The following is a 27,883-nucleotide window of genomic DNA, read 5'->3' on the forward strand; positions in this document are numbered from 1 at the left end:
CAGATTAAATAAAAATCTCGTTCTTGTCAACTTTTAGAAAAATTTGTTCTTTCCTGAAATTCATTATTTTTTCATTCTTCACTCTTCCTCAATTTATTTTCTTCCAAAATACCAAAAAAAAAAAAATACATATGCTTATGATACATTTTTGAAGGAGAAGTTTACAGAAAAGTAGAAAATGAAATCACAGAAAATGGTAATCCTATTGCTGAGGTTGTGGAATATAGGTGAGGTTCAGTGGGGTGGAGTCTGGAGAAAGAATTCTCAAAGCGTCTTTGTTGCAAAATAGTGGTTTGTGAAAGCACGACGTGAGGACCCATGGGCAGAAAGATCTGCTGCCCCGGGTTGTGAGGGGTGGCTGATTATATACCAACGGGTTGGGGGAGGTAAGGGAAAAGGGAGGTTGAGAAAGGACTTTCATATGTTAAAGAAGACTCACAGGATACAGGAGGCCTGGCCATTGTCAAGCTAAGCTTGTTACCACTCCAGTTAAGACATTAACATGAAGATAGTCGGGAACTTCCTGGAGGAACATTACACTCTGCCCACTTCCAGTATCTGTCTATGGGCTGCAGGTTACAAAGACATTCAATTGTATTTACATTTCCTTCAGGAAGATAGGTTTTTGATAGAAATGTTTTGTTATTGTAAACTCCTAAGGCATAAAGTGAGGGAGACTCAAGTCTTGCAGGATTGTGGTCTCTATAGGTTAACAATTTCTTTTTCCTTTAGGGCAGCCAGGAGTGCCTGAGGAATGTCACACACATCCCAAAGGTGGGGGGGTTATGGGGGTTGTCAGTTTCTGCTTTGTCCTCAGCTTGCCTTCTGGTCCCTCATCACTATCATTGGAAGATGTGTAATACCACACCTTTTAATCTCATTTTTTTTTTTTTCATTTATGGCAGGCACTATCTGTCACTGCCTATAACTTAATTTTAACTGATTGACTAACATTTTACTGCTCTGGGGGTAAATATACCTGACTTGGCTAACCCTCATTGAGAATTGTCTGTTTTTAATTTTCAACTATTAAATACCAGACTAAGACAAGCATCTAAGTTTGTGCTTCAAGTAAAAAGCCCTTGGGTGAAAAGGCCAAAAATCTAAAAAGGGGAGAGGTGGGGAAATGTTCTCTTTATTTGCATTTCTCTGACGTAAACACTTTCTTTCCAGACGTGTTGCTGCTTGCATTGTTTTCTTTTGTTCAGGTCCTTTGTCCAGTTTTCTTCTGCAGGGTTTGGGGGTTTTCCCCATTCCCCTTTAATTACAAACAACCTGTCGTGGGCCTCCCCCCCTTCCCTATACGCCCGCTCGGTTCCCTGGGCGTAAAAAGCCACTTTCCCAGGTGCAATCTCGGCGCGTTGTCACGGACTCCTCCCCGGTGTCACGAGCCTCGAAGGGCGCGGAAAGGCGCCGTTTTCGCCACCGCACGTTCCTGCGCACGCGCAACCCGCCGGCCTCACGGCCCCTCACAAAGGTGGCTCTGGGGCCGGCCGGAAGTGGACGCGCAGCGGCCGGGGTGGGGAGTGTGTACTACATTTCCCGAAACGCTGAGGGATGCGATGCCAGCGGTGGCTGGGTTGAACCGCCGCGGACTACACTTCCCGGCCCGCCGCGCGAGACGTTGCCAGCGGCGGCTGAGGTAAACGGCTGCGGACTACTCTTCCCGACGCGCCGCGCGAGGCGCCGCCGGCGGCTGGCCGAGGGCGGGCCGACGCGGGAAGCTCCGGACGTGAGGCATGAGCGGCGCCCTCCCCCGGCCCGCGCGCGTCCTGCTACCTCCCCGAGCGAGGGTCGCGCGGCGCGGGGCCTAGCGGCGGGCATCTCGAGCCCTTGGCGTGCGCAGGGGTTGCTGCGGCCGCGCCGGGCGCCGGCGAGGGCGGCGGCCACCATGGAGGTGAGCGGGCCGGAAGACGACCCCTTCCTGTCGCAGCTGCACCAGGTGCAGTGCCCCGTGTGCCAGCAGATGATGCCTGCCGCGCACATCAACTCGCACCTGGACCGCTGTCTGCTGCTCAACCCCGCGGGGCACGCGGAGCCCACGGCCGGGCCGCACCGCGCCGGGGAGCGGGCCAAGGGGCTTTCGCCGCCCAGCGCCAAGAGGCGGCGTCTCTCCGAGAGCTCGGCGCTGAAGCAGCCGGCCACCCCGACGGCGGCCGAGAGCAGCGAGGGCGAGGGGGAGGAGGGCGACGACGGCGGGGAGACCGAGAGCCGGGAGAGCTACGACGCGCCGCCCACGCCCAGCGGCGCCCGCCTCATCCCCGACTTCCCCGTGGCCCGGTCCAGCAGTCCCGGGAGGAAGGGCTCGGGAAAGAGGCCGGCGGCCGCGGCCGCGGCGGCGGGCAGCGCGTCTCCGCGGAGCTGGGACGAGGCGGAGGCACAGGAGGAGGAAGAGGCAGTGGGCGATGGCGACGGGGACGCCGATGCGGACGGCGAGGACGACCCGGGCCACTGGGATGCGGACGCCGCCGACGCCGCCGCCTTCGGGGCCGGCGGTGGGGGCCGCCCGCACGCCCGGGCGCTGGCGGCGGAGGAGATTCGGCAGATGCTGGAGGGCAAGCCCCTGGCCGACAAGATGCGTCCCGACACGCTGCAGGACTACATCGGGCAGAGCAGAGCCGTGGGGCAGGAGACGCTGCTCCGGTCCCTCCTGGAGACGAACGAAATCCCCTCTCTCATCCTGTGGGGACCGCCGGGCTGCGGCAAGGTGAGTGCCGCCTTGGCAGGAGGGTTCCGAATATTGATCTCTACGGGTCGGGCGTGGATCTAACGGTCAGAGAGCCGTGGCGGAGGCCGTCCCCGAAGAATCCGCGCGTCCACCCTGGATGTTGAGGCCTGAGGGCAGAGCCTCAGATACCACCGGAGCCGGGCCAGTGCCTGGTCCACAGGTGGAGTTAGTGCTGGGTGTGAAAAAGACACACCCCGCCAGATTTTAAGACACGTTTTCCGGTCATTTTCAAAATGAAGATGTCTGAATTCATAGGTTTACAAAAATATTTGGACTCTTAGGTTTGATCTATCTTTGTGTTCCAACATGTACCCCCACCCTCCCATTAACGACCCAATTCTCAAAGAAATGACATGCTACCCATTGCAGAGGAACGTTTGTATATTGGATTTGTAGGTGTATGGGTTTAGCATAAAATTTTTTTTTCAATTGTGTTTCTCTTCCCTCCCTCTAGCTGTTGGTTTATTTTAACAGACTGATGTTTTTTTATCCTTGAGAATATATTTATTTAACGAGACTAACATGAAGACTCTTTCCTTTTTCCAAGTCGTTTTCATCTAGCATTTCCATAACTATCCTCATTATGCTTCCTACCTTCGAGAAGAAACATCAATATATTTTGGTGTCCAGTTGCATGTACCTTGTTAGGAATTAGCACACGTCCAGTGGAAGGCAGTTCAGATATTGGGGTCTAGAAAACACGTCATTGGAGAACACTTGAGAAACAGTGGCAGAGTTAAGCAAAACAGAGAAGGCTAAGAGATGTTTAAAAAATGATTTTTTTTCTATCCACAGGAAAAGAGAGGAGGATGAGCACCAGTGAATGAAAGGCAAAATTCAGTATCAGAATGTAAAGGGGCCCTCTTAGCTTTGTGATTCACCTCCTTAGTTAGTATATAAGGGCTTTAATGATTTTTCCCGGTTTTTCTTTCCAACTTCGCCTCCAACTTAATCACACCTTCCTTTGCTCCAGTTCCTGGAATGCATCGTGCTCATTTTGTGCCTTCTTGTTCACACGCATACTTTCCCTTTGGCCAGGAATAAATCACATCTATCCCAAATAATTTACCCGGTGGTAGATTTAGTTGCTACCCCATTTAGGAGACTGATCAAGAGCATTATTAGTAATTGTTCACAAAATCTTTACATAAGGTCATGAGAATGGCTAATTAGCTGTTGGCAGACTAGATGGCAAGAAAAAACTCCCGAGGAAAATGAGTAGGGTGAACTAATAGAAGACACCACGAAAGAGATGTGATGAGCTGTTCAGCATAGTGGTTGGTGGTCACAAGCCTGGCATATGTGGTGTGGGAGCCCATAGTCTGGGATTTGATGAAGCAGCAGCCACAGTATCTTAATGGTACTATACAAATTTTAGAAAATAAAATGTACCTCTCCATTCATTCAGGACCAAATTTGTCCCTCCCATTCAACACACTTTTTCTTTATTCTCATTGTTACTATTATACTTTTCTGCTAACAGTAATAATGATATTACTAACAGCATATCCACATTTATGGAGCACCTGGTAAGTGCCAGGCACTGAGCAGTGGTTTCCTTGGAGCTCACCATTTTCTTGTAACTACTAACATGATCAAAGTGCTATTGTTTAATCTACTTCCCAAGTAGGTAGTTGTCATTGGTCTCTCAGTTCAAAGGCTCACTCCTTTTCTAAGCTGCACTGATGAGCCTCTGGTTGTAGAACTGATTTTATCTGTGGTTCTGCACTCCATTTCTACAACTAGTCCTTCAACAGTAATGCTTTCTTGGCTGGAAGAGGTCACAGCTGTCACTCAGGCTCTGCTAAATCAAGACAGCCGCTCTTTATGGGGATTCCAAAGATCTTAGAGTCCCCAAAAAAGGAATCAAACAGGGTTAGGTATAAAGGAGAAAAGGTCAGGATTAGCCTAAGGTTTAGCTACTTTCCTGTTTTATTTTTAACTTTTTTTTTTTTCATTTTTAAAAATGTGCTATGGTATTTCGGATTGTATCCGTGCTGCTGAGCATTCTTTAGAGTTCAAGTTGCTTGATAAATAGTGCTGATGCTGCTATGTTAGTGCCCATGGGTGCTTTTCTCTCTGTGTCTGATCAGCTTTCCAAACTCTGTCATATTTTCTAGACCACTCTGGCTCACATCATAGCCAACAACAGCAAGAAACATAGCATAAGATTTGTGACATTGTCTGCAACAAATGCCAAGACAAATGATGTGCGAGATGTCATCAAACAAGCTCAAAATGAAAAGAGCTTTTTCAAAAGGAAAACCATCCTGTTTATTGATGAGATTCATCGGTTCAATAAATCTCAGCAGGTATATTAACTTCCTTCTACCTTTTGGTCATTGTGAACATTACAGTGAATATAAAGTATGTGAGATTACTTTAAAAAGCATACAGCACTATGCAAATGTAAGGACTGTTGTTATCATTAATTTTCTGTGTATACTGAGGTATGGATTATCAGCCCATCCCCTTTGAGCCTGTTTCCCCACTTTTTCTTAGTGTTTTTTGGTGACAAGAAAATGCTTTCTCTGTCTGATAAATGAAATTATTAGTATGGCCCTGAGCTATACTATATCAGAAAAACAGCTTATCAAGTTTATCATTTTTACAGATTTTTTAGTCTAAATATTAGGAGTCCTAGTAAGCAGTTTAACTTGATTTTGAGATCCGTATTTTAGTGTTTTTAAACTTCTTCCCTATACAGTGTTACTTTTTTATTTTCAAAATGAAAGAGTGTTTCTGTGACCTCAGGCTCTCAGCAGGGTGAATGTTACAAGATCTAATCACCACAACTTATTTAAAGGCTTTCTGAAATAAAAGTAAAAGGACAGTTATTTTTATAAATAAAGCCAAGCCACTTTTGTATTCTTTTTAGATAAACATTAATTTTTTCTTCAAGTACACTTTTTTCTTTGATATATTTGTTAAACCTTTTTATTCAGAGATAGAAATATTTTACAAAACCTTACTAAGCTTTTGTTCCTGATCTGAGTCTCTTTTTTTTATTTTTTATTTTTTTAATCTGAATCTCTTTTTAAATAGACTCTTCAGAGTTCTGGCAAGATGTTATCACTTTCAGTTTCATCAGACCATTGATTCACCTTAGCATTTCTTCCCTGTAAAACATCATCCAGTGGTTACATATTCACCAGTGCATATTTACCAATTTTGTTAGGAATAATAACTATTATGATTGAGTACTCCAGAGGAAAATTTTAGAAATACTGGTGTTTTTGTGTTTTCTTAGACTTAATAGCTGCTGTATTTAAGCTATCTGCCTGTTGGGATAGAAGCCTTAGGATAGAAGATAATTTTCTAAGTAAAAAAAATCATTTGTGTTGAAACTACATTAGAATTCTACTTTGAGCTATTAGTGTACCAGCAAGTGGCCAGGCTTAGACATACTCATTCCAAAAGATGTATTTTTTGGCTTAAAAAGCATGAGTTGCACTCTTCCATCAGTATCCAATGAATACAAAGCTGTTGTTCCCGAACTCAAAACTAGGAAAAGGCAGGAATAGCCAACTTACATACGATTCTGCAGGTTGTTGACTGGAATCAATTTCTTCTGTTTTCCTCCCATGATTAGGACACTTTCCTTCCTCACGTGGAATGTGGGACGATCACTCTGATTGGGGCAACCACGGAAAACCCTTCCTTCCAGGTCAATGCTGCTCTCTTAAGCCGCTGTCGGGTTATTGTTCTTGAGAAGCTTCCCGTGGAGGCAATGGTAACTATTTTAATGCGAGCGATCAACTCACTGGGAATCCACGTCCTAGACTCCAGCCGTCCCACTGACCCTCTGAGCCACAGCAGTAACAGCAGTTCAGAGTAAGTTGACTGGGCAGTATCCTGGGGGCACACACCTCTCAGAGAATCCCCTGGCAGAGGGCCAGAAAGGGCTGGACGGCAGTGAGGAGGGGGTGGGGACAGAGAAGACATGTTGGCTAGTAAAGAAAAGAGTGGAGGCAAGGGCTCAGTTGTACCAAGTGTATCTCTGCAAATATTTCCTTTCTTTTAAGATGGATTTTATAGCCTTATAAGGGGTGCATCTAATTTTTCAAGCTTTAACATTGTTTTGCCTGTTATTTCAGTCCTTGGGTGTTTGCTTTTGTGCTTAAGGATTTTGTTTTTTTCCTAAAACACTTTTTTTATAATGCTCGAAAGACTGTGGGAAGCCTTATTGATTATTTTCTTTCATGGAATAGGCTTAACCTACAAATCTTTTGAGATTTATATTCAGATTCCAATTTGTTCTTTCCTGCAGTTTACTCCTCTTTTGGAAATACTAACTACAAATTAATGTAAATGTTATCATAACAATTTTTAAATCTTTTTATGCACATTTTAAAAGTCAAGCTCAATTCTAAAAAAGTAAAGAAATTTTACCTGAAAATTACACATTAAAAGCTCTCTCTTGGCAATCTATTTCTGTATCATGAGTACTGCATGAGTTCATTAATACACAGAATATATATAGTGTATAATCAATGAGATTACTTGGGTCAGAGGTTTTCTATATTCAAATATATTCTTCAGATGTCATTTATTCATGTGTCAACTGAAATAACGCAGTGGAACATAATCTGGTGTGATGAGAGACTAATGCCTGCCTCTTCTTGCTGTGGACCCCACAGCTGCTGGTGCCTGCCCTGAGGCCAAGTTCTGGAGCCACTCTTCTGTGAGGATTAAAGTACAAGACATAGTTTTAGGTTCCGGGTTTAGATTTCAAAAGTCTTTCCCTGTGTATCTGGCCTCTCCCATTTGCCCCTGTCTCATGTAGGAGGAATTATGCTGTGCCTCACGAAAGCCTTGAAACATGGCCAAGAACCCCTAGGCACAACGAAGTCACATCATTGTAGGGTAGAGTTGTGATGGCATAGCCATCAAAATTGTGGCTTAAAAGAAATATGGAACCTGCTGGTATCAGTTAAGTGTATTCATACTTAGGAGCCCTTTATGTGCTGGGCACTTGTTGGAGTCAAAAGGGGCTACATACAGCCAGCCCTCACATCTAGTGTAGCTGTCCTGTAAACAACATTTTCACCACAAAACTCATAAAACCAAGTGATAAAAATGGAAAGAGAGAGGAACAAATAATCCCAACATATTTCTGTGTATTTTTATTTCTGTGTACTGGTTATCATAATATATCTGCAACTATATATCCTGCATTTTTATTAATCTGGGGTAGTTTTACTGATTTCAGTCATGTCATGATTTCATGGAATTGTTATTCAGATACCCTTAGGTTTTTTCTCTCTCCAGTTACTCCCCAATCCTGTGCCATAATTAGGTGAAATGAGAAGGACAGTGGAAGAACCATGGAGCAGATCTTAAAAAGGATATCTGCATTTTAACTGGGTCCCTGAATCATTTGCATGCATATTAAAATTTGAGAGGATCAAGTGAATTAAGATTTCTCTTATTACTGAGACTGGGAGCCTGATACAAAAGTGAGCCAGTGATTCTTAATCTGCTAAAATTGCATTTCAGTCAGAGAAAACCTGCCATGTCCAATAGATTGTTTGCTCTTTCCACTACCACTCATTTGGAATTGATTGTACTTATAACTTAATTTTATTCACTTGTTTCCTTTCTAATTCCCACCCCTCCCCTTCCTGGGAGGGCTAAGAGGATGAGAACTTGTCCTCCCCATTCATATTCCCAGCACAGTGCCTAGTATATACATGCTTAGTAAAATGGTTTGTGAATGAATAAACTCTAAGTTTCAATATGAGAGAAATAGTTTAATTTATTTTTGGATAGTCCAGCATAAGGGATGATTGACCCATTGCCCAGGTATCAAGAACCTTTTTCTTTTATACTGTTGCCTAAGCAAACAATGAAATGAAAGATTATTAAGCTTAATTAATTGATCTACTTGCAATTCTGACAAGAAAGTTAAGTTGAGAGATGCCATAGGCCACAGAAAGAACCCTTCCATTATAAGTGATTTCCTAACAGAAGCAACTGACCACCCCAGTTGCCATGGAGAATTAAAAGTAGATATTGTTTTCTTTCAGTTTTAGGTAAAATTGTACTTTCACATCTGTTGATTGGCTTCAAACGTATATACATTCTTGTGGACATAAATTAGATTTGGTTACGCTAATCTAGCTGGAAGGAAAGACTTTAAACCCCAAATAATCACTTCTCTGGGAAGCCATGAGTGCATTTGTAGTCTTGTGTTTTGGTGCCCTAGTTTACAGAGAAATCGAGACCATGGCTGTGCATGAGAGGAGCTGAGCAGGTACTAGTCTGGAAACTAGTTGAGCTGATTCTTAGACCATTGTTAATTTTTCTTGAGGAATTGTGAGTTCTCATCTAGTGTATGTTTATACATGACAAATTCCTGTTAGAGTGAGATAAAAGTGTTCTTTTTAAAATTTTCCTTCTGTATTTATTTGTTCAGCATTAATTGAAGGCTCCACATATGCTAGGCATCAGCTGAGTGTTGGAAGCACGTTCCTGTGCTTTTAGAGAGCTTAGTATATATGATAAGGATATAGGTGAGTAAATGGGCTTCCAGGGCCATGCTGTGATTGAGTTATGACCAAGGAGTGGTAGGGGTTAGAGAAGAGGCTAGAATATGTGAAATCAGATCTCTCACCTGATAGATGAGGGGATGCTGAGTTGAATTTTGAAGGATAAGCAGAATGTAACTACATGAAATGGAAAGCTCATTTTGGCAAGGGAATATAGCACTTGAAAGGCAAGGTGGTAATAAATAGTATGATCCATTCATTATAGCTGAGTGGAAGAGTGTGTGTGAAGAAGTGATGGTCAGTGAAGCCAGCGAGGGAGGCAGAGCCAGATTGTGAAAGATTGTGTTCTAAGGTAAGGTGAGTGATGTGGAGAGCTATAGGAAACCAAGGGAGGATTTTGAGCAAGAGAGGGTCATATCAGCTCTATGTTTTAGGAAGATGAGAATAGCATTGGAGAGGCTCGGTCGGAGAGAGTCAAGTCCCATCTTCCCTACCCCTCACGAGGGAGCAGGAAGACCAGGTAGGAAGCTGCTGAGTGGTGCTGAAGACAAATGACAAATGCAGGTGACTTGAATAGAAGCAGGAGCTGCTCTGAAAAGTTGAAACATCGGGTTGATAGGCATGGATATGAGGAGGGAGGAAAAAGGATTGTCCAAGATGACTCTCATACCTGGTGACTGGGCAAATAGTTGCACTTTTGGCGGGAAGGATATAAGGAAGAGAAGCAGAGGAGGTGTGGAGTTCAGTTTGGGGCTTGTTCAGTTTGTGGGGCCTCTGGATAATTCATATGGAGTGGTTTTCTAGGCAATTAGTTAAAGAAGTCAGGAGAGCAGTGGAGATGTTTGAGCCAGAGATCTGGGAGCCACCAGCGTTTCAGAGAACATATAGCCCATGTGTTTGAATAGGAGAGCTGAAGAGAGCCAGGAACTAAGGGTAGTGAGTTGAGGACTTGTCAGCATTTGTTGTGTTAGGAGAAGAAACAAAGTTTAGAAAAGTAGGAAAACGAGAAGGATGCTCCACAGAGAAGAGCTTCAGCAACTCAATGTTATTGAACCATTTAGGATTGGGTTTGGCTGCATATAACAGGAAAAAAATAAAATTAACTGGCATAAACAAGATAGAACTTTCCTTTTCATGTAAAAGAGTTTGAAGGTAGACAAGTATAAAAAATGAAGCTGCTAGTCAGCCTTACGGTATATTCAGGGACTCAGACCCTTATCTTTCTGCTCTACCACGTTCAGCACATGGCTTCTACTTCATGCCCCAGGATGGCTACTGGAGCTCTAGCCATCATATCTATATTCCAGACAACAGGAAGGAAGAAGAGCCAAGAAACAACATCTTTCCCATCCCTGTTCCCCTATTTACCACCTCAGCTTTAGTGAGACATCTGCAAAGTAGTACTCTGTAGTCAATTGCGATTGATTGTGAAGAGAAAGATAGAGGTAAGCTGGTAATTTACGTTGAATTATCCATACCATGGTTCTTTTGGTCTGTTTAGGTAATCGACAGTTTTCATGTATTTTACTAAGCATCTTGGTCACGTGGTACAAACAGTGAAGCATGTTATCTGTGCACTGGGTTAATTTTGGAGACCAGGAGAAAAAAAATCCATGGTCTGTCATCCAATGAACTTGTGCTCCTGGAGATGAGAAAGTGAACTAGTGTTTAGTCACTCAGAACTTGCTGCTTTGAAGGATTATAGCTTGCAGATAATAAGACACATGCATATTCAGAAACACACCTAAAGAATCCATTGTTTGTGGGCTAGATAACAGTGCATTTGTTTATGGACATGAGGAGAATAAAGTGAGGAGCCACGATTGCCCTGGCACTGTCTAGCGAGGCATTTCCGACAGTTGGTTGGAAGTTAAAATGGCTCTGTCCTTCTGAAGTGAGGGTGCTGCGGCTTGACTCTGAGACTGGGGCTTTTCTCTAAGCACCAGGAGAGGAGAGCCCACACAAGCTGGCTGTAGGTTGGTTTGGTTGGGTTTTATTAATTAATATTATTAATATTAATATTGCCTGCCTTTCAAAAGTAATCTTTTCTAACACTGAATGGAGAGAAAGGTAGTGGAACACCAGAATAGAAAATACTGATCAGAATGCGTTGTGGATTTAGTTAGAGTGGATTTTAATAATTCTCCTTAAAAATGGTTTGGTATAAAGAAAAAAAGGTATATAAGCATATGTTATGAAAACGATGACAAAAATAATGGCAACGGAAAGAAACACGAGTCAGTCTGACTGACCTTGTATCTGTTTCCTGTTCCTGCCATCACAAATTATGGGTATCCCCTACTTTTTGAAAGTTCACATGATACTACTTCATATTCACAATAGACCTACATTAGCAGACCATGGAAGAAATCGGAAGAGGAGTTTTCCCTCTTACCGCCCCCCCCCCAAAAAGGCAAAAAGCAAAAACAGCATTCAGCACTTGTTTTTCAGTGAATCCATTATAGAGGCAGTGCCCACCTAGCAGGTGGAGTGGCACCACCCAGCTCCTTCCCCAGGTACTACACTCAGCATCTCGCATCAGGCCACCATAACTTTGGATCCTGTCTGTGAGCATGTGCTTTTTATCTTAATTTATTTTGTGCATCTGTTAGCAAGATGTGTCCTAAGGTCTCAGAAAAGCCTGAGAGGTCACTTTTTGGGTCTAAAAAAAAAAAAAAACCTCCATTATTAATTAATGGTAATTGCCTTTTCACTTTATGCCATTTCGGCTTGCAAAAGGTTTCAAGGGAACCCTCTACTTTAGAATAGTGGGGGAAAACCTGTGTCACAACTGGGTGGCTTACAACAATAGACATTTATTCTCTCACAGTTATGGAGACTCTGAGTCTGAAATCTAGCTGTCGGCAGGCCCCATTCCCTCTGAAAGCTCTAGGATAGAGTCTGTCCTTCCTGGCATTCCTTGGCTTGTGGCAGCATCACTCCAATGTCTGCCTCCATCTTCACATGGCTGTCTCTGCGCCTCTGTCTTCTCTTATTGTCTCCTATGAGGACATTTAGGATTAGGGCTTATACTAAATCCAGGATGATCTCATCTTGAAATCCTTACTATGAAATCCTTAAATTCACAGTTTCAGGGATTAGGGTTTAGGTACATCTTTGGAGGCCACTGTTCATCCCACCATTCCCTGCCATGTGTAAGGTATAGTGTAATTGGGGAAGATGTTTGCCGCCGTGGGATTAAGCACAAACGGGGCATCATCTGTGAAGTTGATGTTCTCTCTTTTTGGAGAAAGTAGTTTTGTTTTGCATTGTGTTATTTTTAGTCTGGTTTCCTGGAAGCAGCAGAGTTGAGGGCTCTGCTTTGAAGATCTGCAATTCTAGAGAGTATGCTACTCAGTGATTCTCTTCCACGTAGGTATCCTTACCTCCTTTTATTAGATGAGGAAACTGAGGCACGGAAAGGTGTAACCGTGTCTTCAAGATCACCCAGCTTGACTGCAGGAGGGCCGGTTTCTGAGCACCTGTGTTTCTAACCACAGGTATACCTCAGATGTAATTTGGGTTTGGTTCTAAACTATTGCAATAGAGGCAAATGAGTTTTTGATTTTCCAGTGAATACAAAAATTATGTTTACACTACACTGTAGTGTGTTAAATACGCAATAGCGTTATGTCTAAAAAATCAACGTGCATACCTTAATTTAAAAATAACTTCACTGCTAAGAATGCTAACCATCATTTGAACTTTGAGCAAGTCTTAATGTTTTTGCTGGTGGAGGGTCTTGCCTTGATGTTGACGGCTGCTGACTGATCAGGGCTGTGGTTGCTGAAGGTCGAGTGGCTGTGGCAAATTTGTTAAACAACAGTGAAGTTTGCCACATCAATTGACTGTTCTTTTCACAAACAATTTCTCTGTAGCTTATGTTGCTGTCTGATAGCATTATACCCACAGTGGAACTTCTTTCAAAGTTGGGGTCCATCCTCTCACCCCTGCCGCTGGTTGATCAACTAAGTTACATCATATTCTAAACCTTCTGTTGTCATCTCAACAGTATCCACGGCATCTTCCCCAGGAGTAGGTGCCATCTCTGGAAACCACGGTCTTTGCTCATCCGTAAGAAGGAACTCCTCATCCATTCAAGTGTTATCACAAGATTGCAGCAATTCAGTCACATCTTTAGACTTCACTTCTAATCCTAGTTCTCTTGTTATTTCCACCACATCTGCAGTTACTTCCCGCATTGAAGTCCTGAACCCCTCAAAGTCATCCACAAGGACTGGAATCAGCTTCTCCCAATGTCCATGTTGATATTTTGACCTCTTTCCATGAATCACAAATGTTCTTAATGGCATCCAGAATGGTGAATCCTTTCCAGAAGGTTTTCAATTGACTTTGCCCAGATCCATCAAAGGCTGTAGCCTTACAAGATGTATTTCTTAAATAATAAGACTTGAAAGTTGAAATGACTCCTTGATCCATTAGCCACAGAATGGATGTTGTGTTGGCAGGCATAAAGACAACATTAATCTGTTTATATATCTCCGTCATAACTTCAGGATGACCAGATTCCTTGTCAACAAGCAGGAATATTTTGAAAGGAATCTTTTTTTTTTTTTTTTTTTTCTGTGCAGTAGATCTCCACAGTGGGCTTAAAATATTCAGTAAACCATTGTGTCAACAGATGTGCTGTCATCTAGGCTTTGTTCTTCCATGTATGAAGCACAGGCAGAGTAGATTTAGCATAATTCTTAAGGGCCCTGGGATTTTCAGAATGATAAAGGAGCATTGGCTTCAGCTGCGCTGGCCCCCTACCGGGAGAGTCGGACCACCCTGGCTTTGAAGGCAGGCTTTGGCTTCTCCTCTCTAGCCATGAAAGTCCTAGATGGTATCTTCTTCTAATAGAAGACTGTTTGGTCTACACTGAAAATACATTGTTTAGTGCAGTCACCTTCATTAGTGATCTTGGCTAGATCTTCTGGATAATTTGCTGCAGCTTCTACATCAGGACTTGCTGCTTCAACTTGCACTTTGATGTCACGGAGATGTCTTCTTGCCTGAAAGCTCATGAACCAACCTCTCTACTAGCTTCAGACTTTCCTTCCGCAGCTTCCCCACTTCTCTCAGCCTTCACAGAATTGAAGAGAGTTTCCTTTGCATTCTTAACCAGGCTGTTTGGTGCAAGAGGCCTAGCTTTTGGCTTGGCTTGGCTTTCATTGTGCCTTCTTCACTAAGCATAATCATTTCCAGTTTTTAAAATGAGAGACATGCAACTCTTCTTTTTATTTGAACATTGAGAGGCCATTGTAGGGTTATTAATTGGCCTGATTTCAATATTGTGTGTCTCAGGGAATAGAGGAACCTGAGGAGAGGGAGACAGGAAAGGTTGGTTGGTGAAGCAGTCAGAACACAAATATTTATCAAGCGATAAAAGTTCTCCGTCTTATGTGGGTGTGGTTTGTGGTGCCCCAAAACAATTAGAATAGTAACATCAAAGATCACTGATTATAGTTCATCAGAACAAATAATAATGAAAAGTTTGAAAATTTCAAGGATTACCAAAATGTGACCTAGAGACACAAAATGAGCAAATGCTATTGGAAAAATGGCACCAATAGATTTGCTCAGTGCAGGCTTGCCACAGACCTTCACTTTGTAAAAAACGTAGTGTCTGTGAAGTGCAAGAAAACGAAGCAAGCTAAGGGAGATGTGCCTGTACTCAGTTTAGAAGGGATCTAGGTACCAAGTTAAGCAAGTTACTTGCTTTCACTTAGAACCAAGTTAAAAGGCTACTGGTGATTATTAACATTTGGATCTTTCTCTGTGTTTCTTTGTGTAAGGACAATACTTTTAATTTGTAAAGGATTAGGAACAAAAGATTCCCATCTATAATTTAGCAGTATTGCCTTTTAACCACATCTACACATCACATTTACCAGGAATACATTTTAAAAATATAGTTGACCCCTGAACAATATGGGTTGGAACTACATGGGTCCACTTATACACAGATTTCTTACAGAACAGTACTGTAAATGGATTTTCTCTTCTTTATGATTTTCTTGATAACCTTTTCTTTAGCTTATTTTATTGTTAAGATTATAGCATGTAATACTGATAACATATATAATATGTGTTAATTGACTTTTTGTTACTGGTAAGGTTTCTGTCAACAGTAGGCTACTGGTAGTTACATTTTAGGGGAAATCAGAAGTTCTACATGAATTTTCGACTGTGTTGGGGGTCATTGCCCCTAACCCCTACATTGTTGAAGGGTCAGCTTTACATGTGCCCAGAGTCTGTCCCTGGAGATTTTAGAGTCAGTAAATCTGTGATTAGAAATACACATCTTTATTTTAGGATAGTTCTATATAATCTGATACACATCTCTGGTTGAGGACCCCTGTTAAGCAGTTTTTACATTGACCATGGAATGTTCCTTTTTTTTAGTGAAAGAAATTCACAGAGTATAGTTTTGTAATTTATGGAGAGAGAGTTTAATTGAGCCATACATATTTTTTTGTTCTGTCATGAAATAACAGGTACGTTTTCACTTATTTTCACTCCTCTTCCAGTGTAAACAGCTCACAATCTAAAAAGAGTTCTCCAAATCCCAGTATCATCCACCACAAAAACAGTGTGCAGAAAGATTCAGGCCCCTGGAAATAAAAAGGAAAGGAGGAAGTTGTCTTTACAGCATGCTTGCCATATTCCTGCTAAGACCAGAGCTTTCCTCCTCAGTTAGAGAATTGAGGCTAAGTCTTAAATTTCTACATTTGTCAACTGGGAATATGATCTTTTCTGATGCACTTATTTTAACCATTTTTTATAAGTTTATGCTTACATTTTAAAATAATGTCTCTGGACTAGGAGCACTCTTCCAAGATAATTTGTGCAATAGTTACTGTTTGCTAAGGAGTTTTGCAAATATCAATATAATATTCCTTATTTCATTGTTCTGGCGTGAGCAACTCGTGCTCCCTCTTCCAAGATCTCAAGATATTTTAACACATTTTATTACTTTTCAGAACCAAGGTAGTGTAAACTGGGGTTCAGGATATATTGGAGGATAGGTAGAACCTTTTGAACATCCTGTACAGTGTTCTTAATAGCAAAATTCCATTTGGTAAATTGCTTGTGTGACCATTGTGAGTGCCGTCAGCAGTCACCTTTTATTAGTTGAACAGTGTTGCTGACAGATTCATTTGTGTTTAAAAATACTTACTCATTTTGGATGGGGGTGAAATTTGGAATGTGGATCATGTCAAGGGGAAGGAAGAATGGAACAGTGTGAACTTGGATGAAAGCTCTCAGCTCTGGTATTACTGTGGCAGCTCTCCCACTCCCTGTGCCTCCAAACCTGATTAAAAAGGGTAACGGTAGAATAATTCGGTCTTTGGTTAAGAGTTTAAAAATTGAAGGAAAGATCCTATTTTCCCAGCCACATAAAATACCCATTTAAAGGCCTGTTTACATTGTGCAGTTTATAAATCTATGGCGCAGTCTGCTAGTTGGCTTCTCTATAATTAAGGCCTGCTTGCTGACCTTGTATGAGGACCAGTGGAAATGAGGCCATCGAGTCAATGCTAGGGTGTATAAGGATACCTGCTTTTTTCTGTCCCCAAAGCACTTCATGCTGCTAAATATATGCAGTAGACAAATTCATAGAAAGGGGATATATACCAAAATACTAACTTTAAGGTAGTACAGCAATAGGTAATTTTTGCCCCTTTGTGTCTGTTTTTCAAATTTTATATAATGTGCATTTTGTTTAAAAAAAGTAATATTCAGAGTTCTGAGTATTATTTGTTAAGGATACAAACTACATATAGTATGATCCAAATTTTGTTTTAAAAATTAGATGTGAGGTTGATGGTTGCATGGGTGGTTGGATCATAAAGGAAATTCAACAAATGACCTAGTAGCTATTGTTATCTTTAGGTGGCACAGAAAGGGATTTTTTTTTGTTTTTTTAATGTTTTCCCATATGTTATAATTTTAAAAAAATAAACATTTCACTCTGAGATTGTGGGGAGAATTGAAATTAGTCCATTCGTTGTGCTGATATTGAATGCCTGTTCTCTCCCAGACACTGGGGATGTAAAAAAGGAATAAAATGTAATTCCTATCCTTGAGGCCCCAACATTTAGTGGGGATAGAGAGATGACAAATGTGATCAACAAATGGCCCCACTCCCGGAGATGGCTCAGTTAGGATTGATTAGGGCTCCTGCTTTACTCCTTTTTTCTTCCTGCAAATGATCTTGTAGGCTCTTTGTTGCTAGGAAGCTTTCCAAGGAAATGGAACGCTTTGCTTTTATTAGTTCTGGGACTGAACTGAGGTGTTCAGGCAATTTTGGTTTTCGCTACCCACCTCCACCCCCCCCATACACACATGTGTGCACACACATGCACGCACTCAGAGATAACGTGCCATAGCCAAGCCCCAGGAGTGCCCTTCCCTTTCAGGCACATCGGTTGCTACTGCACTCCCTCTGACGTTAGTCCCTCCTAACACATTTTCTTGAGTCTGTGTTGTCTTTTTTTCCAGATCATCTAGAATCTGCTAAACAATATCTGTCTGAGAAATGCTTCCTCGGCTCTACAAAGTGCCAGTGATGTGGGCTTGGTGTATGTTTTGAGTATCTAGTCAGGAAGAGAGGAGAATGGGCTTCTAAACTGTAACCACGGTTCTTGGGGCCCAGGCAGCTGTCAGGAGGAGTGTGATGAGAGAGTCATTCATTATCAAGCTAAGACAAAACAGGTGCCTTATGTGTAGTGCTAGATGAGAAACTGGAAGTCTTGGCTTTGGTAAATAAGGGATGGGATGAGGCAGTCTTTAAGATGTTAGAAACAAGGGACACCTGGGTGGCTTAGTCAGTTAAGCCTCTGCCTTCAGCTCAGGTCATGATCTCAGGGTCTTAGGATCAAGCCCCGCATCGGGCTCAGCCAGAAGTCTGTTTCTCCATCTCCCTCTGCCACCCCCCCCCACCTTCTTGTGCTCACTCTTTCTCTATCTCAAATAAATAAAATCTTTATTTAAAAAAAAAAGATGTTAGAAACAAAGCTATTAGTGAATGAAATGCAAATTGGTGTTATTCAAGCTATTCACTAAAGCAAAGTAGTAGGTGGGTATATGGCATGGAATTATGCAGAGACCTTCATAGACAGGCTGGGTCCCCTTCAGGGACTGGACCCCCACCACTCTGCCTTGGCCCAACCCAGTTGGTGCCTGTGCTTTGTTTTCTAGGTAGCTGATTTGAACAGTCCTAATCAGCTTATTAATTACTAGAGACATTTTCAGCTGAAGGTTGGCAATGACATGGTGAGCTGTAACTTTGAAAAATTATATTTTGCTTTGCAAATGTGCTGCTAGCAGCTAGATAAGAATTAGTAAGACCCCTCTAAGTAACTAAATATGTGAGATATTTTGTCTAACTAGACTAGAAATAGAAAAAATTGCTGAATTAGACTTGAGAACCAATCCTAATTAGACTTTTATAAAGGTCCACCTTTGGAAATGTGATGGTAGGTGACTTATCTCAGGTCCTACAGCCTAGTTCTGTCAGAGTCTTCTGATGGGTACCCAGGCTAGTGACCGCTCCGCTACTCTGTTCAGGCTTTATGTGATTAGTACCCTCTTGGAGGCACGCCTCAAGCCAAAATCCCAGAGGCTTGCTTCTAGGCCCTGCTGTGTCCAGAGTAACTGGAGACCCGCATTGTTTGTAAAATGAGGAACTTGAACTGCATGATGCGATCCTGGCCCTTCCCTATTTGGGAAGTGGGCTGAGCATACCTGTCTCATCAGGATGTGCACTGTGTTTGAAGTATGTTTTCTGTATATTATAATGAAGTCCTAGTGTTTCTGTAGTTTTTGCTCTTTTGTAGGATAGAACCGGAGAAGCCATGTATCTTTCCATGTCTCCTTCACGCACGCTTACGTGTGTGTGCTTGTATAGTAAAATAATCTCATGACTCAGGGTCAAGTCAGTTCCCAGTCTTTTTTTTTTTTTTTTTAAAGATTTTATTTATTTATTCAACAGAGATAGAGACAGCCAGCGAGAGAGGGAACACAAGCAGGGGGAGTGGGAGAGGAAGAAGCAGGCTCCTAGCGGAGGAGCCTGATGTGGGGCTCGATCCCAGAATGCCAGGATCACGCCCTGAGCCGAAGGCAGACGCTAAACCGCTGTGCCACCCAGGCGCCCCGAAGTCAGTTCCCAGTCTTGATAATGCTTAACCACGTTGACAACATGAGTTAGGGGAAAAGGGCAGAAGCCTTGAACCTACGGTAGCTTTTTAGTGACCTTGCTCAGACAGAGCTCTTCTGTAAGAAGTGCTACAGAAGAGAAGTGCCAAGCGTGAAAGTGATGGTGACTAACCCTGTTTGTGTTGCAGGCCATCTGTGTTCATAGAGGATAAAGCAGTAGACACTCTGGCTTATCTTAGCGACGGGGATGCCCGAGCTGGATTGAATGGACTGCAGCTGGCAGTGCTGGCCAGGTTAAGCTCTAGGAAGATGTTCTGTAAGAAAAGTGGGCAAACCTATTCTCCCAGTAGAGTTCTGATCACTGAAAATGATGTGAAGGAAGGTCTCCAGCAATCTCATATTTTATATGACCGAGCAGGTAAGTAACCGAAGGTGAACAGAGGGGAACTTTACTATGTTGTTGTTTACACACCCCCACCCAGGCTTCTGACTTTCAGCTGAGTTCAGAGCACGAATTTGATTCTCAGTTCAATCTCCATGTTGGTAATTGAATTAAGCCTCCAGCTCAGGGCCTGATTTCAAAGATCTAGCTTCCTGGTCGATCTTTCTCGTGAGAGGCACAGAGCAGAAGCTATCCTGATGAGAATTGAGAGGCGTTTTCGTGCTTAAAATTGCAGGCTTCAGACTTGTCTTGTAAGGTAGGTAGGTGTTTTTTCCATTACTCTCTGGTAGTGCCTTTTAAGACACACACAGTTCGGAAAGCCCTGCACTCACAGTTGGCAGTGATCTTTGTGATCATTTACGTCGGTAATGACAAGACTTCTGCAGTAAGTGACTTATTTCTATTAGTTTAATGAGAACTAAAGTCCATAATTTCTAGAGTCCCAACAAAACGTGAAGTTTGTGTGGATCTTGATGTTTTTGGTTATAATAGCTTTTTAAAAAATTAATTTTGCTGTGTACACTTATCTGTTTTTGTAGAACTGCATTTACAGATAACAGATTTGAAACAAGCTCTTATTAGATCCGTGACCTGGCAACATTAAATGTCATAAGCACAGCACAGCTGTATCTTTTTATAAAAGGAATTTTTATAAAATGAAGATTAGCGTGTGGTAGCTTAGGTGGGGACTCTGGGGCTTGAGTATTTGTGTGATTCTGGATAGAGTCATATTGCAGTAACTGGAATAATTTCCACACCTTTAAAAGCTATGCCAGAAAAGGAAGCTGATCGTTGAACATTCCAGATATCACATAGGCAGTACCTTGTCTACCATATTCTGAAATGCTTTTGATGATGGAGAATACTTCTTACTGGTTAGCAAAGGGGGGCGGAGAAGCTAAAGAATGACTTTGGGTTCTAGGCACTGCCTCCTGATGAGTTGAACAGAACACTGTGTGACCTTGGGGAAGTGGCAGAAGCTCTTCAGCCTTAGTGTGCCACAACTGGGAGCTGGGTGGGTGGAGGGTGCTAATAAGTACTACGGACACATTAGTGGCATTTAACAAACAGTCCTGTCGCCTTCCTGATGTGAATGTGCCTCTCGGCAGGACCTCTCCTAGCACAGCCCAGAGATCCCAGGTGGCCAGCTATCTGTGCTCCTCAATGTCATAGGAATGCTGGGATAGTCTGAAAAGTAAAGGATTTTGGACATAGAACTTTGCTTTTCTTTTGGCCAAATACAAGAATGGAGGATATGAACAAAATTTAAAATTTTAAGAGGTAAAAAATACTCCCACGTGCTGGACTCTCCATTGTTTCTGGGTGTCCAGCAACAGGTATCTCTCTCCTTTGTGCGTGTCCTAAAGGAAATTCTTCGTTTTGACTAGATGAACTGAAACTGCTTTCATATTTTATCAAATTGTCATTTAAAAATTGAAAGCCTACCATTTAACATAACATTAGGTAACATTGAATATTTGAGTATTTTATATACATTGTCCTTTTTTTTAATTCTCAAAATAACCTTAGGAGATAGTTGTTAATATTATCTCCATTGTACAGATAAAAAGCTTGCCTTAGTTCACAAAGCAAGTGGTAAAACTTATTCTCAACCCCAGGTATAAGACCGGTTCCTAGGACTGTGTCCTTCCCCACTGTTGGTGCTGCCTCCACGCCAGCCCCGGCCTGAGGTCACCAGTTTCCCACTCGAGCATGTTCACTCACACACGGTAACACTCACGTGAGTACACTCACAGACACCAGTACGCACACAGCGGACGTCAGACATGTCTAATACTAGGGCTTCTACCTCTCGAGGCTCACATTCCATCCAGGGAGCCATGCATAATGGGGATCACTTTCTCTATAGCTTTGCGCTGCCCCAGGAAGAGCTGGGGACAGTGGAGGCTGCCTGGGGTCAGGCCTTGAGAACCCACACATTCTACAAATCTTAACACTTACTGTGGCTATGCGCCGCTTCCCCCCCCCCCCGCTGCAGTACCCCACTATAGTGTAGCAGCACAACTGTGGATCTGTAGACACTCATAAATACAGTTCAAATCCTAGGGAATTGTTCTTCCAAGCTGTGTTCCATAAATAGGGATGATAGAAGCATTGCCCTGGAAACCTGCTAGCTTATAGTCCTGGGCCTTTTTATAACTCTGGTGAGACAAAAATCCCCAGCCCCGAAATTTTAATTATTTCTTTTAATGTCATCTAATGTATAGTTATCCACTTGTAGGATCCAGTCAGTAGCTCATGTATTTCTGTATCAGAGTGAAGAAATTTCTAAATGAGAGCAGGTTCTCTGCCTTGCGTTGAGGTCAGGGTTCTACATAAATAGTGTGAAATTTTAGGTTAAAAAAACATCGTATGATCAAAGCAAAAATGGCAGCTAACACAGAGCAACAGCGAACACTCACATGTTTCTGTAGTGCTTACTCCATACCAGGCATACGTTATTTAAGACTCACAGTCCTAAGAGCCAGCTAGTCTTTAACTCCCATTCTACAAGTGAGCTGCCCGAGGCGTACAGAGGATCAGTAACATGTTCTTGGTCACGTGGCTAAGAAGTTTGGCTTTAGAGCCCATGCTCTTCACTGTTATTTGCCCCTCAGCGTCAACCTGCAGTGAAGGTATGAGACAGTAATGTTTGTCTCACGGAGATTCGTTGCCACCTCCTTGCTGACGTTTCATGGAAAGTGGAGTGGAAGTGGCTTCTTTCATCTCCCACATATCTACGAGGTGGCCAGGCCTGTGAGTGGGGCCTGGACCTTGTGGATTTCACCCGGAACCCTTTCCCAGCCAGCCTCTGTGACATTGTGACTTAGCTAGGAAGCCTGGAGATAGATGACAAGTCCGTTTGTCCACAGGAATCTGCCGGCTGGACTGAAAACCACTGATCCACCCTCTTCCTGAACAGGAGGTGCTCAGACCCCTGGGTCTTTCCTCCCTGGCAGGCCAACATCTTGTCTCATGCTGTCTTCAGATGAAGGCCAAGGATGGTCTTACCAGCATGGTCAGCTGCTGGGACTCGCTCCTGGGGCCCAAATGCTGTGCAAAGCAGATCATGGTCTCTCTGTCCACCTTGGTGCTTCCCTGGAAGGACTAAGCAAATAAGAACAACTCCCCTGTTTTCTTTCATGAAGAAACTATTCTCTCCTCAAACTTAGGGAAGAGTTGGTGGTCGGCAAATCGTGAAATTTCTCTTCTTAAATGTTTTTTTAAAGCACATTTCACTGATTTTTTTCATGTGGATCCTGGGTAGAAAGTTGGGGGGAGACCCAAGTGGTGAGAGAGGGGTTACAGTGCTTTCAAGGTGAGAGCTATTAGTCCAGGTGTCAGTCCTTCTGGGATCCTGCCGCACAGACGTCCCCACACCAGATTTAAGTGACCGCAGCCTTCAGATCCCAGAACGGCAGCTGGAAAGGACACTGAGGAACAAATGGGCTGTCTGTAACAGCTGTCCTTGTCATTAACATTAACATTAACATTAACATAACATTATTAACTCTCCATCCTCATGGCTACAATCAGGCCCAGGGACAGTTTTCCTCAAAATGACAGTGGGGGCACATGGAAACGGATCATCAGATCAGTCCTTTCCACCTCTTGGCTATGGCAGTCCACTGAGGTCCAGGAGAACCAGCTCTCCACGTGAGGCTCCCCTTGCCCCCCACCCCGCCCGGGTCTTTGCTCATGTTCAGCACGGGCAGCACAGGTGCTCCAGCAGCCTCCCGCTCTGAGGCTGACCAGGTTACTAGACAGGCCCACGGGCCCCGCGGGGAGCTGCTCGGGTCTGCTCCAGCATCCCGCACCCGTGACATTGTGCCCTCCCGCTGAGCAGCTTGAGGACAGCAGTCCAGCTGCACTCTCCCCAGGTTTCTCTAGGTCCCTTATTCAGGCTTCCTTAAAGTGAACCAAACCTATGGCTTAGATGACCCTCCTGTGAGCTCTGTAGATTCCCTCTTCTGCCCATAATTGAGCACGTGCTTTTTGTGGTATCTAGGAGAAGAGCATTACAACTGCATCTCTGCGCTTCATAAGTCAATGCGGGGCTCAGACCAGAGTGCCTCCCTCTACTGGCTCGCGCGCATGCTCGAAGGAGGAGAGGACCCACTGTATGTGGCAAGGAGGCTGGTGAGGTTTGCCAGTGAGGACATAGGTGAGTGTTCTGGGAAGGACGCAGAGGTGTCCACAGAGGGTGGGGTTGCGTGCTGTGGCGGGGCAGGAATGCTACTGCTTTGGGACCTAGGAATTTCTTGGTACCGTGTGGACAGGTAAGGAAAAGAGAAGAAGACAAGTATGAACTCACTGGTTTATTTCTTGGCATTGTGTGTGTGCTTTTGAGTGGTTGTATTCCTGAAGTCATCGTTATCTGTTTCTTCAGGAGTGCTTTTCCTAGCACGGGTATTGAAATAAAAGAAATACTTTAAATGCTTTGCAGTCACATATTCAGGTTTCATTGGACAGCTCTTGAAATAGAAATGGAAGATTCTGGACACTGTGTAAAGAAAAACATTAGAAAAACATTTCTTTGGTGTAGTAAATGTTGTTTTTAATGTGTCTGTCCTTGTGACTGTCTGCATGGCCTTTGCGCCTCCTGTTTGTCATTCATACTCTCGTATTTTTCCTACTAGATGTAGTTTTTATCCATGAGGAAACAATTCTTGACACTACTCAGTAAATATTTCTCAAAAAAGCTAATGAGATCAGAGAAGAGTCCATTTTGCTAAATGGGATTTTTCTGGTCAGTAACGTCTACAGGCAGTGGTGATCTCTGGTCGCAGCAGCTCGTAGACAGGTCTGGGTGGGAGTGTGCATTATGACTTAAACTTTCCTTTGTCTTTCCGTGTGTGTGACAGGTCTGGCAGACCCTTCTGCATTAACACAAGCAGTTGCTGCCTACCAAGGCTGTCATTTTATAGGCATGCCCGAATGTGAGGTAAAGTAATCAGCTCAGTTCTTTGCAAATCAGTTCCTTTCTCTTGTGCTGTGTCCCTTTGTGGATTTGAACACATGTCCTGCCATCACCTTAATAATGTACGGGCCTACCAAACAAGCTGCTTGGCTTTTTAACTCCCATTTTAGAAGCTTAGACTCTCTCTAGAGGGGAGACCTTAGGCATCAACAAGGCCATGTTTTGAAACTTTACTAGTTGTGGTTTCAGAGGAAGTGCTCAGCCTTTCTTGGGGGCAGAAGTATTGAAAGCCCTGAACAGGAAGTTTCTGTAAGTTCACCCAAAAACAGAGCAGCTTCATATTTATGTTTTATATGTTGGGGTTTTAAGAAAGAATTCATTTGATAAAAGTTCTTCTGTTTAAAAAAAAAAAAAAAAGTAAATCATTGGTCTGGTTCAACCTCTTGCCTCCTGTAGGAATTTCTTCTCTCCGTCACAAGTGGTTATCTTGACTGTAGGCAAAAAAAGGGGATAATAAAAGCATAGTGGGAATCTTTTCAGAATTAGAGATGTCATAAAATATTCTACAGGACAGAAACTTCCTGGCACCTTCATAATGTTTCCTTTTTGTCCTAGGTGCTTCTGGCCCAGTGTGTGGTCTATTTTGCCAGAGCCCCGAAGTCCATTGAGGTGTACAGCGCCTACAACAACGTCAAAGCATGCCTGCGAAACCACCAGGGGCCCCTGCCCCCCGTCCCGCTGCACCTGAGGAACGCGCCCACCAGGCTGATGAAGGATTTGGGCTACGGCAAGGGCTACAAGTACAACCCCATGTACAGCGAGCCTGTGGATCAAGAATACCTGCCGGAGGAATTGAGAGGAGTCGATTTCTTTAAGCAAAGGCGATGCTGACTCTCGTAGGCTTTGACAGCAGAGGGATATGTCTGTTTTGTAAGGAGAGCAAGAGTAACTGAATCGTGAAGTCGGTTGCCCAGTGGAAGTTAAAGAGACCAACATTTTGTGCCAGAAATGTCTGAGTTCCTTAGGTGGAGGCACATGTACTTCAGCTAAATGTGTAACATTGAAATTGTGTTCATTTGCACTCTGTGCAATGGTTATGCTTATGAAAATATCTGGCAGCTTTGTGCAATGAATTAATGTTATAAGGAATTATCTATTTTGTCATAGTATTTAAGTCATAATGTCATTTCAGAATTCAGTTCTGTAGGATTTTTTTTCTTTAAAAGATGTATATTCAGGGTAGTTTGAATTGGTAAAAAAAAATGTAATTGTGATTTAATACTGCATAGTGTTTTGGGTATTTTTTTTATATGCAAAGGTCTTATGAGCCAATAAAACTATTTCAAAGTACTCTTCAATTCTGTCACGTCTTTCCTACCTGGAATCCTAGCTACCAACATCTGTCACCGTCACATGTTGGCAGGTAAATGCTGTGAAAGAAAAATGCCCATAGGTGAGAAGGTTGGAAAGCTTAGTGAGAAGTCTGTAATCTTTATAAAAATCCATTTTGATTTTTAAAGGAATACATAGAGTTTTAAATGGCTTATGAAAGAATCCAGTAGTCTGTTCATTCCTCCAGTTTCTTCTTGCAGCTCTGTTTCTAAATGATACACTCCTGTTTTACTTTTGTGATTCCTAAACAAATACACACACAGCTTCATTTCTTTTGCAGCTACTGCTAATTCTTTCAAAACTACTTAATAGTCATCCACAAGGATGGTCCCATCAAGTAATCTGTCAGTTCTGTCGTGTGTGTGTCCGTCCCCCCCCCCCCCTCCACCTGGTGTGATCCCTCCAGGAACCTACTTCCTCTGTCGGAATGCTGCACAGCTAAAGCCCTGGGACTCCTCTGCCTTTCTCCTACATGAGGAGTCCTGTTTTCTCCATAGTGTACCCTGCTGTCTTGGTTTATTCCATCATTTCTGTACAAGACATGCTTTGCTAGTTTTACCAGGCTGGAGTGACAGTGACATCACACTCAGCGGGCCTGGTGTGCAAACTCCCCTCCTGAGTCTGGACATCTCCTTTGTATCTGCCTCGAATGTTCTTTTTGCAGGGTCTGATGCTTTCCTTTTTCTCCTGAGGGGATCCACATGCTTTAGGAGCTTTATGGAACAAGGATGCATGGGAAGCAAAATATTTTTAAATTTTGAGTCTGAAAATGCTTTTTATTTTACTTTCAGACTTACCTGATAGTTTGGGAATAAAGTCTAGGTTGGAAATTATTTGTCAGTTGTCTTCCTCTTTCCCATGTTGCTGTGGAGAAATTTGAAGACATTCTGATTTGTGATCTCAGCAAGTTGATAAAATCTCTGTTTGTTCCTAGTGTTTGAAAAGCTCACAGTGATTTTACCAGGTGCTTGGTGGACCCTTTCAGTCTAGAAATTCATGTCTTTCAGTTCTGGGAAAGTTTCTTTCTTTATTCATTTAATAAGTATTGGGTACTTGCCTCATGCTAAGCACTCTTGTTGGGAACACATCAGTGAAGAAAAAAGAACATCCTGTGCTCATGAAAAAGATTGTATGAAAAATTATATTTTAATATGTCTGCTGAGTGCTGTGGAGGAAATAGGGAACCAAGCTAGAAAGGGCGGGAAGATGTCATGATTTTATTTGGAGTGGCCAAATAGACCCATCGAGAAGGGAATATCTGAGTCAAGAATTAAAGGAAGTGATTATGCCATTCAAAGATATGGAAGATCATTCCAGGCAGAGGGAACAGCAAGTACAAAGGCCCTGAAGAAGGAAGGTGCGTGGCTGGCTCATTGCTATGAAGGAGGTGAGTCTAATTGCAACGGAGGGAAGGAAGTAGTGGAAGTTGAGGAGATGATGGGGGTTTGGATTAATGTGGGACTTTACCAGTCCTGGGAAAGACTGGTTTTTACTCAAGGATTCTAGCAAAGGAGTGTCACAGTGGCACATCCATTTGTAAGCATAGCCTTTGCTGCATTGTTGAGGGAAGGCAGAACAAAGCAAGAAGAGGGGAAATCAGAATTTGCAGCACCCTAGTGGAGGAGGTGACAGGATTGGTGGGAGGAGGCATGGGGAAGAGCAGTGTGATTAGGAATGTGCTTGAAGGGAGAGTGCATTTTCCTCACCTCCATTTTCTCGGAGGTTGGCCCTCTTGAACTGGTCTC

The 27,883-nt window shown here is 43.0% G+C and overlaps 1 protein-coding gene across 2 annotated transcripts; it reads left to right on the plus strand.

Annotated features, from left to right (window-relative positions):
- The first annotated feature begins 1,667 nt into the window (after nucleotides 1-1,667).
- On the plus strand, nucleotides 1,668-26,104 carry WRNIP1 (WRN helicase interacting protein 1). Of its 2 annotated transcripts, XM_045811596.2 has the most exons (7): nucleotides 1,670-2,707; nucleotides 4,849-5,040; nucleotides 6,321-6,562; nucleotides 19,572-19,801; nucleotides 23,835-23,990; nucleotides 24,691-24,770; nucleotides 25,362-26,104. In XM_045811596.2, exons 1-7 carry the CDS (start codon nucleotides 1,892-1,894, stop codon nucleotides 25,635-25,637), a joined length of 1,992 nt encoding a protein of 663 aa, XP_045667552.1. In that variant the 5' UTR covers nucleotides 1,670-1,891; the 3' UTR covers nucleotides 25,638-26,104. The 2 variants fall into 2 exon arrangements, with proteins under 2 accessions (XP_045667553.1, XP_045667552.1); XM_045811597.2 differs by lacking the exon at nucleotides 24,691-24,770 and having other exon boundaries at nucleotides 1,668-2,707; nucleotides 25,362-25,561.
- The last annotated feature ends 1,779 nt before the right edge of the window (nucleotides 26,105-27,883 follow it).

The sequence above is a fragment of the Ursus americanus genome, chromosome 32, assembly GCF_024610735.1.
Source record: "Ursus americanus isolate L20-20 chromosome 32, mUrsAme1.1.p, whole genome shotgun sequence".
NCBI classification, from domain to species: Eukaryota; Metazoa; Chordata; class Mammalia; order Carnivora; family Ursidae; genus Ursus; species Ursus americanus.

Excerpts from the sequence above, each read along its gene's own strand:
- WRNIP1 (XM_045811596.2), top strand. The coding sequence starts at position 1,892 with ATGGAGGTGAGCGGGCCGGAAGACGACCCCTTCCTGTCGCAGCTGCAC. Across the intron at positions 5,041-6,320 it reads GGTTCAATAAATCTCAGCAG|GACACTTTCCTTCCTCACGT; the intron begins GTATATTAACTT and ends TCCCATGATTAG. Across the intron at positions 23,991-24,690 it reads GTTTGCCAGTGAGGACATAG|GTCTGGCAGACCCTTCTGCA; the intron begins GTGAGTGTTCTG and ends TGTGTGTGACAG.